This window comes from Rhineura floridana, chromosome 2, assembly GCF_030035675.1.
Source record: "Rhineura floridana isolate rRhiFlo1 chromosome 2, rRhiFlo1.hap2, whole genome shotgun sequence".
Taxonomy (NCBI): domain Eukaryota; kingdom Metazoa; phylum Chordata; class Lepidosauria; order Squamata; family Rhineuridae; genus Rhineura; species Rhineura floridana.
Window position 1 is genome coordinate 219,091,293 of NC_084481.1, and position 14,877 is coordinate 219,106,169.

The 14,877-nt window shown below is 40.6% G+C and overlaps 1 protein-coding gene across 4 annotated transcripts in view; it reads right to left on the reverse strand.

Annotated features, from left to right (window-relative positions):
• Positions 1-985: 985 nt before the first annotated feature.
• The window catches only part of PPP1R13B (protein phosphatase 1 regulatory subunit 13B), a 90,125-nt gene continuing 76,233 nt past the window's right edge, over positions 986-14,877 (reverse strand). For 2 of the 4 annotated variants that reach the window (XM_061612253.1, XM_061612252.1), the window contains exons 10-18: positions 12,655-12,756; positions 9,615-9,784; positions 8,870-9,371; positions 6,629-7,386; positions 5,112-5,249; positions 4,882-5,015; positions 4,576-4,742; positions 2,588-2,787; positions 986-1,385 (exon numbers count right to left, since the gene is read on the reverse strand). In XM_061612253.1, the coding sequence (XP_061468237.1) occupies positions 1,344-1,385; positions 2,588-2,787; positions 4,576-4,742; positions 4,882-5,015; positions 5,112-5,249; positions 6,629-7,386; positions 8,870-9,371; positions 9,615-9,784; positions 12,655-12,756 (2,213 nt within the window). In that variant the 3' untranslated portion in view covers positions 986-1,343. The remainder of the gene's footprint in view (positions 1,386-2,587; positions 2,788-4,575; positions 4,743-4,881; positions 5,016-5,111; positions 5,250-6,628; positions 7,387-8,869; positions 9,372-9,614; positions 9,785-12,654; positions 12,757-14,877) is intronic. The other 2 variants (XM_061612256.1, XM_061612255.1) reach the window with 1 other exon arrangement.

The window sequence follows — 14,877 nt, forward strand, 5'->3', positions numbered from 1 at the left end:
ACGACATGTGCAATAAGTGTCTCAGGGGCTTTAGTTACAAAGACAGTTTTTAAAAAATGTTTTTCAAAAAAAAGCACCTGCAAACACAACTCTACTTTAGCAGTAGTTTTATTGTGCACACTGGATTAGCAGTGTATCATAGGCTTTTAACTCACATTCATTTAGCAAATATTCTTTTACAATACCCTTCCACTTCTTGTCACCACAATATATACAATTAATGCTAAACAGTGGTAAAAGCAAGTTACAGCACTGCATCAATGGATATATAAATTATGCACACCGTGTACATGAATAAAGCCAAATGGCCTACAGTTTACTGGGAGGAACTTATAAAACACGTATGGCTACAACATAATGGGAAGTTCAAAATAGACTTCTGTATATAAAATCATGTACAACCAATATTCCAGTGAAGTGCTTTTTGTTTTTTTGCTTGAAAGTAGATAGCGGATTAAGTTATTGCATAACTCACCCTGGCACACAATGCAGGGCTGGCAAGAACCACAAATGCTTTCCCAGTCAAATCAGCAAGTCGTCATCACCTTTCTCCCCTTCATTCTACACATAAACAGCTGAGCCTTTATTCAGTCCTTCAGACTCCCTCCTACTTTCACAGATAAGATTTAAAGGTCATTAAAGTTGAACCTCTTAGCTTTTTATAACCTGACTCTTACCTTCTCAACTATTGCACTTTTCTTTCATATAGACATACAGATCCGTTAAATATGAATGCAGGTTTGTTCAGAAGATGGAATTTAGTGTGTGTGTTTGAGAAAGTGTAATGGAATAATGTGGAAGTTAGTGGTGCTGTAAACAGAATATCAATAAAAAAAATCCAAGTGAAGGAACAAGTGCGGTTTTGAGAAATGTGCAAAAATCCATTCAGCACTAATGTTTCTCGTCAGTAACACTTTTTTTTGAGGATTGTTGGTACTTTCCACATGTCAACTCTTACCAATGTTTAAGGATTTACACAGCAAACTCAACATTCAGTTGGCAATTTTAATAAAGGTCTTGACAGTTACTGTGGACTAGAACAGATCAGACAGCGTATCTGCATTTTGCAAAAGTTTTTAACATCTAGCACATCTTTTGTTCTTTTAATTGATTTGGCAAAAATACTGTAGGCTGTGTTGAGTATCTGTTCCAATGACTGGGTGGGTTAACACGGAAGAGATCTCACAAATTGCAGATCAAACATCTCAAATGCTGTCCATCATATTAAACAAGAGCACCATTTAAAACAAGTACAACTTTACTTCTGTTGAAATGTGATTGAAAATGTGTCCAGTGTATACTTCCAGTTGCCAGCAAGATACTGTATTGCCAAATGATGGTATTCAAGCAAGAGTTCGTTGCCTAGGTTTTATTCTTGGGTATAACTGCAATAAAATAATAAAATTAAACATAGGCTTTATAATTGCTAAAGAATTACTAGGTTTGTACAACTCTACTAATGCATTCAAAAGCAGCTTTTATGCAGAACTATCATACATAGTTATTTCTGTTGATCTCTGCTAGAATCTTTTCAATTGAGCTGCTGTGTTTTAGGGTGATAGTTAATCTTCAACAATGGCAATACTCAGTTCTCAAAAGGAACATTAATAACTGTTCAAACCACTGTATTAGAAAATGTTTCTCTTAAAAACAGATTGTTCCACATAATTTCATGCGTTGGACTAATTCTAACATCCTGAACTTAATACACAAATTTGGAAGCAAATTCTACTGCCATCAGTTGAATTTACTTTCAAATCTATTGAGGGCTACAAGGCACACTATCTTCTGACTCCGTATTGACCCACTCTACAAAAGAGACTGCTCTTTCATTATTTGAGCCCTCCATCTTCCTGATTTTTGATAACCCACCATGAACAAGTACTTAACATGTATAGGAAAGGATCCAACAGCATCCTGTGCAACATGCTGGGAAAGTTTTGACTCAAACTTCAAGTATGATAAAATGGAAGGTTAACACTTGTTTTCATTATGTGCAAATTTATGCAATATTAAAGATACATTATGCTCAAGGTACTATTGAACATAATTATGCAATATAAAAGATACATTATGCTCAAGGTACTATTGAACATAACCTCTTAAGCTTTGCATTTCAAAATGATGAGCTTTTGTAGGTGACAACCTACTTCCAATGCTAAAGTGGAGCAGGGGAAAGCAGTTAAAAGCTTATAGGGATGGTAACAGTACAGGTTATATAGTCTTTATAATGTGTAAAGAAATAATTCTCTCTGTTGAGCTCCAGATTAATAGACAAATTTCTGTATGATTCCTTATTTGTCTATCTTATATACATCCACATGATTTGACCTTAAGAACAGTTATTCTGGGGTCTGCAACACTGTCTGTGAGATTAAAATGATCAGCCACTTTTTTTAAATTGTTCTTGCTTTTTAGTCCATCCTGCACTCTGAGTTATACAGTCTAGTATTTCCCCCTCCCATTGCAAAGCAATCAGTATCCCTGTCTAATTATTCCTAGCTGAGTGATTTGGAAGATTTCTGAAAATCATTGTATTATGCTGGAATCAGATACAGGTTCAAGATGAGAAGTGTGTCAGACTTACCCCCAAGAGATTTTTAGGCACATAGCCTTCCTTGTCATTGAGACGAGCCCACCACCAGTCTGTCTCATTATCATCTTTGCGCCTCAGAATGGTAATTGCATCTCCTTCATGGAATGACAACTCATCATTGTTCTGAGCTTCGTAATCCCATAGTGCATATATTACTCCTTTGTTCATTACTCCCAACTTCTCCTGTACACCTGTTACCAAGAAGCAACTGTGTTTACATGACATGAATAAGCAATATGGAAAATGAATCCTGTGATCATGGCACTCCTGGCCCTCATGTGCAATGGAGACTTGATACAGCTTGTCCCAGTAATAGATAGATATGGAGGGTAATTCTGTTTGGTTCATATGTTTAAGCAAACTGATCTAATTTGCACCTCCCAGACTAATCTATGGATCAGAATGTATTTATCCTTTGGATTTTGCAGTTCTCCAAATTTTGTGATACAATTCTCAGCTCAAGAAATGTACCAATGTGTGTTTTTAAAAGTGCATTTTTTGATAAAATGTTTGGGAATGTGTACATCATGATAAAATATTTAGTTATGAAAACAGGATGGAACAGACATATGAATAAACACATATAAAACTGACATGGACCAGAAATAAACTGATCTGTCCATCCTCAGCAAGAAGGTCCTGCTTCTTATCAAATCCCACCACAGTCATCAAAGCTTGATTCCTAGTTTAGTCATAGGAAAAGGCAAAAAATAGTTACATTACCACCACCACCCCGCCAATACTGGAGGTTATGCTCAATTATATATTTGTCCTGAGTACCCTGCTCTACCAGCACTAATATGAAAGAGGCCAACTTGGCTGAGGTACAGAAGCACAGGTCCCATGAAAAAAGGAAACTTGACTAAAGCCAATAGACACCCAGCTCAGTGTGGTCCTGATCAAGCTATGGGGAGTGAATTTTATAAATTAGCTTAACCTACAGCAGCACAAGCACTAATTTATATTGCACTATCTTGAGCATAATCAATAGGAAACAACTATTCCTTCCCTTATTATTTGATATAGGCTCTTGCTGGGAGGAAGGGCGGGATATAAATCAAATAATAAATAAATAAAATATGATAAGTGCACATCTCTACAGCTTCTGTGGCCAGGAAAGGCCTTAGTAGGCTACTATACTATGGATTCTACCAGAACCACCCAACTATCCTTTTGTAACACAACTGTTTCTGCTCCAAAGAAGCCTAAAATGAGTCCCAGTGCTCATGGTGAGAAAAGCAACTATTCCAAAGCCAGACTTCATCAGGTGCAAGTTAGAAAAGTATAAATAAATAAAATAAATAATAATAATAAAATAAATAAATGAAGACAAAATCTGCAGGTGTTTGCGTCTAATACCTTCTCCATCCCCCCATCCCTTCACACTGACATGCCACTTGAATACACCCACCACCCACAGAATGTTTCTACTAACTGCACACAGCCCAATTCCACGGCCTAACAGGCCAACATTTTTTTAAAAAACATCCGAGCAGTTGGGGTACTTCATATCTTCTCAATAGTTGGGGCAATGGACAAAAGGGGTGTTTTTCATTTCAGTCAACTTACTGGCTGGAAGAGCTTTGGCAATAATGAGATTTCAAAGACTACAGCCTTAGTTTTTTCCCCTTTATTATCTGATTTGGGGAGGACTAGCAACTCTGCATGTCTTGCACTTTTAATTTGATACTACTGTAGAAAGACAAATAATGAGGTAAGTAATCTGAAAGATTATCCACAGTTGCTGTTGACTTTACAAATATATGTAATTTTGCAATTATTGTTTCAGTATTTTTCAAGTTTCTGTACGGTGCTTTGAGAATCAACTGAAAGGTGAGGTATAAATCTTCATAATAAATCAAACACATAGATTTTCATTGTAAGGTAAGCACTGCTATGCTGTAGACCCTGAAACAAATTCAGAAGGGCAAATTCAAGCAAAGCTCTAAAACGTCTAGATAAGCAGTCCTGAAACCTACCATACAGGAACTGGGAACACTGAATATAACCTTCTTCCATTTCCTCGCATTTGTCCGCTGCAGTTTCTATGTCACTTATAGTTGAAGCAAAAATTGCTGCTCCAGATTCAACAAGAAGCTTACAGAGGTGAACACTATTGCAAGAGGCAGCACAATGCAAAGGAGTCCTGAAAACAAAGCAGAAGACTCAACATAAGGTGAAACAAAATATGCAATCACACATGCTAAGATGGAGTTAAACTAGTAATTGGTTATTAGCTTTTGTTCTGCACCCAGCAGAAAGGTGGGCTCTGCTTTGTCTCTTACCATCCATCACTATCTGCTGCATTCACATTGACACCAAAATCCAGCAGGAATTTAACTATGTGATGATGGCCAGCACACACCGCATTGTGCAGAGGAGTGATTCCTTCATCGTTAGGTTTGCTGGGATCATCCACCTAAGTTGAGGGAAAACAAGAACTGACTGCATTAACTTCAATATTTTCCAGTATTAGAACATAGTAGGAGGGTCTTAACTGTATTTCCAAGTTCACCTCATATATGATCCTTTGCACGAGGTCAAACTCTCCCTCCAGTGAGGCATCCAGCAGCAGAGCCAAGGGATTGAACTTGACCCTCAAGCTGTGACCAGTTCTCTCTGAGTTCGGTTTCTTCAGGTTAGTCCTTTTGGTCTGAGTAACAAGGTGACAGTTAATTTCAAACTGCATCAATACAATCAACATCAGAAGATTTTGAACTGATTTATCCAAGTAAAATTTATTCTGGGGCTAATTATGGCTCGCTATTTTCATTCTAAACTTAATATGTTTTCCGGTACTAGCAGAAATGTGAGAACTGTCCCAGTTTCATCTCTGGCTTTCCTTTAATGTATGTAACATTCACACTATCACCACCATTCCCCTTACATAATGTAACCAAAAGGGAATCTACTAGGTGTATTCCTGTACTTAAGGACAATAGGCTTCAATATTTTCAGACCCAAGATCCAACTTTTAATTGTACATGTCCAGCTCCCTCCCTCCCTCCCAAAAAATGTGCAGTGCTGATGGCATCGGAGCTGGCACTAGGCATGACTGGGCACTTGGGCACCTAACTGGCGGCACCTACCTCTCCTGCTGCGGTAAATCCTGGCTGCACTGCATACACATGCCTGCCATCAACCAAGATGGCAGCCAAGGCATCCCTAAGGGGCTGATGCCTCCGCCACCAACTTGGTTGACGGCACGCAAGGGTGCTATGCGTCAACCAAGATGACAGCCGAGGCTTCCCTAAGGTGCTAATACCTCTGCCGCCATCTTGGTTGATGGCAGGCATGCGCACGTGTGGCCAGCATTCACCACAATAAGAGAGGTAGGTGGGGCATACAGGCGGGCGTCGCAGGCCTGCACGGTGGTAGGGGGAGTGCCTGGGATCTCCCTCTGATCCATGGCAGAATTGGGAGCAGAATTGGGAGCAGACGCTGCCATGGATCGTGGTATGAGAGCACTACCCACCCACCCTGAGCTGGCCTGAGCTGGCTGCCTTCTGGTGCCAGCCCTGGGTGGCATGATTCTAACCCACCAACTGAAGACCAAGGCTTTAAAAGAAAGACCTGCACAACATAAAGCTAAATTCAGGCCACCAACAGCTTGATAAACCACCTGTTTTATCTGCATGTCTGGGAATTCAAAACTGGAAAGGTTGTCAAGCACTTGGAAGGCCACGCTATCTGGCTGCTATGCTGCTCTCAGCTTGGGGGGTCACAAGTTTTGCAAAAGTGCGCTTGACCAAGACAGATACACATCAGAACACATCCAAATCTTGTTTTTGTATCTGCCAGACCTGCCTTAAGTAACACTTTTGTCCTATATACAAAATGTATATTAGATTAATTAGCCATTTGCTTAGGAAAAATTCAGAATATACTAAGGAAGGCCCATAGGGGGTGGATTTGCTGTAGGATGGACTGAGACGCTCATCCTAAGCTGGATACAAAGACTGGCAAATTCCATGATGTGGTAGAGATACATTTATACAGAAGCATTACTTGTAAGCCTCCCAGATCACTTACCACAGGAAGTGGAGGAGGAGGAAGAGCAGGTGGCAGCTGCACTTCGTCATCTTCTTGGGAATCGCCCTCTGGTGTCGGACTAGGTGGCCGCTCAACAGAAGGGGCTACAGGAGGATTGTTGTTGTTATCGTCCTCGGTTGTCTCTGGGGCTTGATTTGTTGTTTCTTCATTGATCAGTTCTTCAGTTGCAGGAGAAGGTAGTTCATTATCATTGGCATCTGATGAAGGCTCATCAGGAAGAGGAGCAGTGGGGGGAATGGATATGGGTTCCTCGATATTCCCATTGGTGCTTGTGTTCCCATTGTCAACATCTGCCAAGGTGCCTATAAAATCCTGTGAGTTGCTTGGTTGATAAAAAGGAGCACCTTCTATTCCTCCTGCCAGGGTATTAAAGCGTTGATACAAAAGCTTCTGAATGTTTGGTCCATTGGGGCCTTCCGGCTCAGTGATCGAACTTCGCTTCTTCAAGGGCCTGGGAGCATTGGCGAATTTCCTGCGAAGGGCCTCCAGATCGGCATCACTTTGGTAGCGAAGGGGCGAATGAACAATGGGCGTGAGCTTGGTGGGACTGAGGGGGCGAGGAATGTTTTCCACATTGCTGTTATCCCCAGAGGGCGGGATGCTTTCCAGTTCTTGATCTTTTTCACTATAGTCATTCAGAGGCGGGGGCTGTGATGGGTTGGCAGGCAAAGAGCCGTGAAGGAATGGCAATGGCGAAGGAGAAGTTGACCCAGATTGCACAACAGGCTTCCCATAAACTGAGAGGAAAAAGTAGTAGTGAGGGATGGTTCTAAAGTAACATGGTGTAAGTGTTACTGGTCTGTTTAAAATCATGAAACGCTAAATGATGGCAGTTGTTAATTTTGTAGCTTCCAGTGCAAGAGAAAACTACAAAAAGAGCAACCAATCTTTTTTGGCAAGTACAGATATTTTCATATATATATCAGTTGTGAACACACTGCAAACATGGAGGTGATTCAGAAGAGGGGTCATGGTTCTTGGGTATCTATACCAAGTTACCAGAAACACAGACAGATGTCTACAAAAGGAAGGACACGACACCAAGAAGCCTAACCATCCCTCCTGTGTGAGATTCCCCGCAAGCAAGCAAGCCCCCTTATGAAATATAGACACGATGTGCTTTAAACAGCAAATAAAAGAGAATGAAGGGTACCACACCAAAGGTACCCACTAAGCAGATATAGTGACAGCTAACTGGCAACTGAAGAATAAAATTCTGTAATGGGATCAATTTATTTGAGGGATCAAAGAACATTAGAGATTTCAAAACAGAATTGGCAAAAGAATTAAGGATAATTTAGAATTTTGTTGCACACCAATTTGCACCATGAATTTATTAGTGGTAAATTGACAGCTCTTAGTTCTTCTATCTACTGTAATTTTCAACATAAATGCATGGAATGTCATTCTCTCACTGGCCTTCTCTAATGTTTGCAGAGTGCAACTGTATTCCGTCTCACTCTGGGGCTAAACAGGTCAAGAGGGTTTTAATCCTTCTATAATGCCTTTTATCACTATGCTAAAATCTCCATGTCTCTTCTAAAAATGCACTAATAAACCTAATCTGAACTAGTTTATTCCACACAATCACCCATGAAAATATTGATTAGAACAGGTCCCAAAAGTAATCTCTGAGGTGGCTCGGATGGGATGGAGCTGCAACATCAGCTTCCCAGCAGGTGTGTTGCTGCTGCTTACTGGGATGGTGAGGCTGGCACACTGTGGATGCACAAGCGTGCCAGATTGGCTCCACCAGTATGCCTCCACCACGCTGGCCTGCCGCCTCACCCTTCTCCCTCCTAGTAAGCAACACAGACGCACCTGCCAGGCTGCTTTGGCAAGCCGCTTCTAAGTGGTTCTAAAAAGTTTTGTTTTTAAAGGTAAGCATATATTGCTCACCCCCCTCAGACTAGTCAGGAGAAAGGATGAGACACACTCAAACATTTCCAGACCACAAAGCTTAATTTTAGATTTGAAGCAAAGCATAACCCCTCTTCTGAGAGTTGCTTCCTCCCAATTTGATGCAATGCTGCAAACCTGTAAAGTACTGTCATTAAGTAAGAAATCCTAGGTTAGCAGAATGCCCAAGTTCTTTTCTACCAACTGAAATAAACAGCACCTTAGAGCAAAAGCCTAATGGAGCTCAAACTTAATTTAAATAAGCATAAAGCAGCTCTTAAAACATGTTTAAAAGAGAAAGGAAACATCAAATTGTTCTACCTGCTTTAACAGACTTATTTAGGGTATTGTATACAGCTTGTTGGTAGTTCTTTGGTGGTGCCGCTTGCTGAAGGTACATGGAATAGATGGAACTGGAGTTCACAGTTTGGGGCCCTTTCCTTGGAGACTGGGGCCTTGAGCCTTTGTCAGCTAAGAAAGGCCTGATGGCCACAGTTAAGGGGAGATCAGGCCTACTGTCTCCACCTGGAAACAATGGGGCACCAGAAGGTTGATATGTGGGACTTGGAGGCACAGATATTCTCTGCTGTATTTGTTGGGAGGAGCTTGGCTGATGAATGCTGCTTGCTGGTGGTAACGGAACAGGCCTTTGCCGGTTTGCTGCTGTGGAGCCAGGTCTTGGTAGGCTGCCATCTTTCCGCCTTTCCAGGGAATTGGTAGAACCTGTTCCTAGTGGAATAGAGCTTGGATAGGTCCCATAGTTCTGAGGCAACTGCTTATTTACTCCAGGGATGGTTGGTGGTATTTTCCCCACATCAAGACCCTGAAAAAAGCAAAATAGAAAAAAAGGCTTGAAAAGCTGGGAAGGCTGCTCTTCTATACTGTAGAGAAAGCAAAATCCCCTGGAAGCCAATGATGAAATACACAAAATCTTGCCAGGGGCCTAAAGCACGGTCCAGCATTTTAGCATATACAGAAACAATGTATACAAACATGCAAAAGCAAGGGATATTTGATACTGCATGCAGCAGCAAAAAAAAAGAGGGGGGGGAGGATTAAAACTTACTAGCTTATCAGTGCTTCCTAATACTGAAGACGACAAAGGCTGACTCGATATAGTTCCTTGTTTTAAAGCTGCATCCATGTTTGATTCCTTCCAGTCTGCATTGGAGATTTGTGGTGGCTTCACCACAGGAGCAGAGCTCTGCTTAAGTGCTGACCAGGTCCCATCATTAGCTTGAAACAAAGGAAAACGTTTTATTAAAAGGTTATGGATGCCTACATTTGTAAAGAGAACACAAAATTTTGACTAAAAGATGAAGCAAAATTAATTATTCAGATTAATGAAATCAGAGTAGGATCAGAGATGCCAAAATTGATTAAATGTGTTTAATCTAAAAGAGTTATAATTTATATATTTTATTATTTAAATTTCTACCCCTCCTTTCTGAACTAGGTCCCCAAGGTGGCTAAGATGATTGAATCACAAGAGCTACAATGATTGAATCACAAGCTTATCCATAAGGCAAAAGAAGTTATTTGGAGATACACAAACATGCAAGCAATTACTAATTCACTGGGTCACTGAGGGTCCCTTGCCCTTATTACAGTGTATTCTCTTCAAAAAAATTTCTTCACTTTAAAATCATGTGAAAATTGCACCGCCAAGTCATCATTATTCTTTATATGCAATTATACATTTTATTTTGCATATAAAAAGCTAACAAAATTTACATAATTAAAAGGCATCTCTTTTTCAGGATCTAATTTTTGTATTTTGGAAAAACAAAGAATGCCAGGAAAAGTCTGCTTACGGTCTGCCATATGAAAAATCACATGTGGTCAGTGCGCTTTTAGAAGAAAGTCCCATAGAAAAAAAGTGAGACTTTTGGGCAAGCATGTTTAGAAGTGGCACTGCTTTCAGTATTTTGATAACAGAAAAGTAACAGAGAAATATAAAAAATAAATGAAAACTTAGATGTAAAATCTAACCATCCCTTGACTTGAAAAGTGAACACATGTATATATTTTTTTTTAAAAAGAAAACTACACATTGAAATTATGATAGGACCAGCTGATTAGAAAGGGACTTCCCTTTCATATCATGAAAAATTGAAAATGACTTCACATCTGAGCCATCTCAATGCCTAATATATAAAGCATCCTTGACACGTGGTTGTTTTAATATGTTAGAAAACACAACCCAGTTTAGCCCCAGAGGCCCAACTAATGCATTTTGTCTAACTTGCTCAAGAACACCCTATATCAGCCTTTCCCAACCTCAGCCAGCATTGCCAATGGTCAGGAAAGATGGGAGTTGTGGTCCAACAACATCTGGACGCACACTGGTTGGGAAAGGCTGCGCTATATATTGATCACAGGCGTAGTATTGTATAGTGCCATTAGTCCTATTTGGGTATACACATCTTAGCTTATTAACCAAGATGTGCACAAGCCTTGTGCTTATGTGCTCTTTTGGTGCCACCCTTCTCTCCCCCCTTTTTCTGGCACCAACATTTATTGGTTTAATTAACCATCATTTCCCATGGTCTCCAAATGTGGAAGGTATGGTTATGAGAATCAGAGAAAGCGAGAATGGTTTAAGATCCTGGCTAGTTTGGACATTTTGGAAAACAATAATTAATTAACAGAGGAAGTGTTGAATCATGGTGTACCAGGAAAAGGAGGAGGGAAGGGGTGGCATGAGGACAGAATGTGCAGGTACAAGGCTCAAGCATATATTGGCTTAATAAACCAAGGTTTATTACCAGACCATCGAGTCACAAGAATGCTGAAGCAAGCTACCTGGGCTGCAACTCACCATCACAAACAGAATTATATTATATGGCAACAAAATTCTAAAAAAGATTCTGCTAAAGAAGAAACTCAAAATGTGTCACTCAGTATAATTGTTGTTCCTGTTGCTGCTTTTAAAGAAATACTGTACATTTAAGGATGGAACATGCTAGAGCTTCTTGTTATTAAACAGGCCGATCAGATATGTATTACTGAGACCTGGGTGGATGAGCTGGGGGGAGTTGATTTGACCCAGCTTTGCCCACCTGGATACTCAGTGCAACATCAGCATGTGCTACAGGGACATGAGGAGGGGTTGTTGGGTCCACAGAACTTCCATCTCTGTCACCAGGAAACCTCTCTTTCTTAGAGCTGGCTGTGAGGGCCTGCATCTGGTGTTGGGCACAGGAGACAGTAAACTAGGGTTGCTACTGGTGTACCGTCCACTCTGCTGCCAGCAGCTTCTCTTACCGAGCTTGCAGAGGCCATCTCAACTGTGGTGTTGGAGGACCCAGAATTATAAGAACATAAGAAGAGCCTGTTGGATTGGGCCAGTGGCTAGCATCCTGTTCTCCATGACAGCCATGAAGCTATCTTAAGTTGTCACTGCTCTGACACATAGGGCAGGGCACACCCTCGATCTGGTTTTTGCTCCAGATGGGAGGAGGGGCTGGTCTGGAAATGAGGTTGGTGGATGTCACCCCCTTGTCATGGTCAGATCACTTCCTGGTGAAGTTTGACGTTTCTCCTTCCCTCTGCAGACCCCTGTGTTTCCTATCTGCCCTGGAGGATCCTCCAACAGATTTTGGAGGTGCACAGGGACTTCAGGGGTGGAAGGGAAATTCCTGTTCATACAAACAGACATCTGCTGCACAATCAGGATGCCACAGCTGGATATCACCCATATGGGGAAAGGTTGTTCATTGGTAGAGCATCTGCTTTGCATGCAGTAGGTCACAAGTTTAATCCCTGACATCTCCAGGCAGAACTGAGAGAGACTCCTGTCTGAAACCCTGGAAAGCCACTGCCAGTCAGTGTAGACAATACTGAGCTAGACAGACCAATGGCCTGACTCGGTATAAGGCAGCTTCCTATGTTCCTATTTCTATATGTTGTCCTGAGCCCACAGGATAGGGAAAGTATAATAAAATAAAAATACATTGCAATGTAAATTAAACATGCCATTTCAATTTTAACTGAATTCTACAGATGTATTTGCTTAACGATAATTAGTTTAGATTAAAATGCCTTTTGATTTCTGATTAGAAAGTTATGATCATTGCAAATGCATTGTGGTTTATGCAACATACAGTTCAAAAACTGCTGTTTTTTGTTTCCTGAATGTTGTGAAGAGCAGCCTTCAGGCCCGACATCAAGGTCTGACACTGTCCATGACCTTCTATTACCATCATCTGGGGTAGTACAAAGGATCAGAAAGTCAAGTGAAGACATTATTTCCCCAACACACCCAGACTTCATGCCCACCTAGAAAATAAGGGTAAACTTTCTAAATGCGATTTTTTCTGTAGATTATATGAAAAACACCCCAATCAAGCAAATGCACTTTGTGTTCATAAGCACACCAATCAAGGAAATGCATTTAGGAGCAAGTTTCCACAGATGGATCTGCTAGTCGTGTGATTCTTTGAACTGGGCTGACAAGATTGTTTTGAGCTGAAGTACTCATCTGAAAGATTCATTTTGAACCTCTAGCTCACGTATCCATGCTGCAGTTTCACAGTCCACTTTAATATTGGAAGGCGTCTTTAGTTTTAGAGTTTTGTGATTTTCCCAATTTTGGAGGGGGGAGGAGCAGTCAGGGGACTACAGAAGTAGCTGGGTTTGTTTGCATGCACACTTTAAGAATCCTCTTCAAAGTGCCACAAAACCTGCCCTGTATAGAAACATTCTCACCATTTAGTAATAAAAATAGACTTCAAAGAGCAGAATATTGTAACACAAAACCAGAAGCTCAAAAAACCAAACATTTTCTTTTTTGAACCAAACCACCTCCTGAAGATGTTATCAAAGTCCTGAAGAATTAACTGTTCATGAATAATAATGGTTACTCTTCAAACAGAGAAATATTGTCCTTTGTTATATGTGTAAAAAGGAGGTTCTTTTGTGACTGCTTTCCCTATTCATGCATTTCAGTTTCCGTAGTTACAAGTACAGCAAGAATCCAGTATTACATAAAAGTTATAACCAGAAGTAAGATACCCAGTTTGATTCACTTGCTACTGTTAGTTGCAAACAGAAAGAAAGCATTTAATCTAAAAATAAACATCGGCAGCAACATCTGTTTCTAGGATGCAATTTCATTATATAGGCCATGATACAAAGAGCATGCCTGAGTGGTTTGATTCCCCCCACCCTTGAATAATAGGCGTAGACGTGCACGCACACATGCCTCTCACCCCAAAGCCATATCAAAAACTGCTGTTAAAAGCCCACAAGACCAAAGTCAGATTGAGCATGCAGAATTATTTGTATGATTCCTGGCAAACTGGGATCCAGAATGGCATATGTACACTTCATTTTATTTTTGTTTCCATTTCAAAAACTTTCCCCAAACTGCTCCTTAAACTACTCTGAATTCAAAGTGAGCTCTTGCCTGTTACTTTGCAAGCAGGGCTCCCTGTCTCTGATCGGCTCTAACAGGGATCCTGGATAGGACTGGCTGTACTAGCAGCCAAACAGACTCACTTTCTCTGTTTGGAGAAAGCAGCTTGGATTCAAACCACTTCTTCCAAACACATCGTTTCCTCTGCAGATGTCTAGAGAGAGAAATGCTTAATTCGAAAAAAGCAGTTGAATCCAAACTGCTTCCTCCAAACAGGCGTTGAAGGTGCTGTCCATAAACACCAATCATCTGATTGGTGGTTACAGCAATCCCCTTTGAAGACCTGCTCCAAGTGACAATCAGCTGATTGGTGCTGAAAATGCATTAAAGGAAGTTGCTGTAACCACCCATCAGTTGATCAACAATTACTGTGACCTCTTTTGAACGTCAGCAGGTGTCAATCAGGAGACAGATTTCAATAACCTGAACCTTGACACATGTCAATCAGGTGAGGGAATAAATCCAGTTCCCCACCTCTGCTCTAAGCAGATGAAAATGATGTGATAGTGAAGTTCAATTTCTTTTTGGAAAAAAAACTGGATAAGAGGTAACAGTGGGGTCTGTATATGTTTCTGTATACTCAGAAGTAAGTCCCACTGTGTTCTATAGGATTTACTCATTAATAAGTGTGTTTAGGAATGCAGCCTGACCATATAAATCTATATACTGTATGTTACTCATATGAACGTCCCACTGAGTTCAGTGGGACTTACTGCCAGGTAATTGCAGGATTGCAGCCTAAGTGACTTGTTCACAGCTCCACAGTAAATCAACTGAAAGACAAGACTAGAGATCACCAAAAACAATACCTGCTTAAGCCAAAATATATACAGTGTGGCCTTGTATGAACTTTCTTGACTCAAGGTACCAGCATAACTGATTATTTACTAGATAAATATGTAGCTTTTTC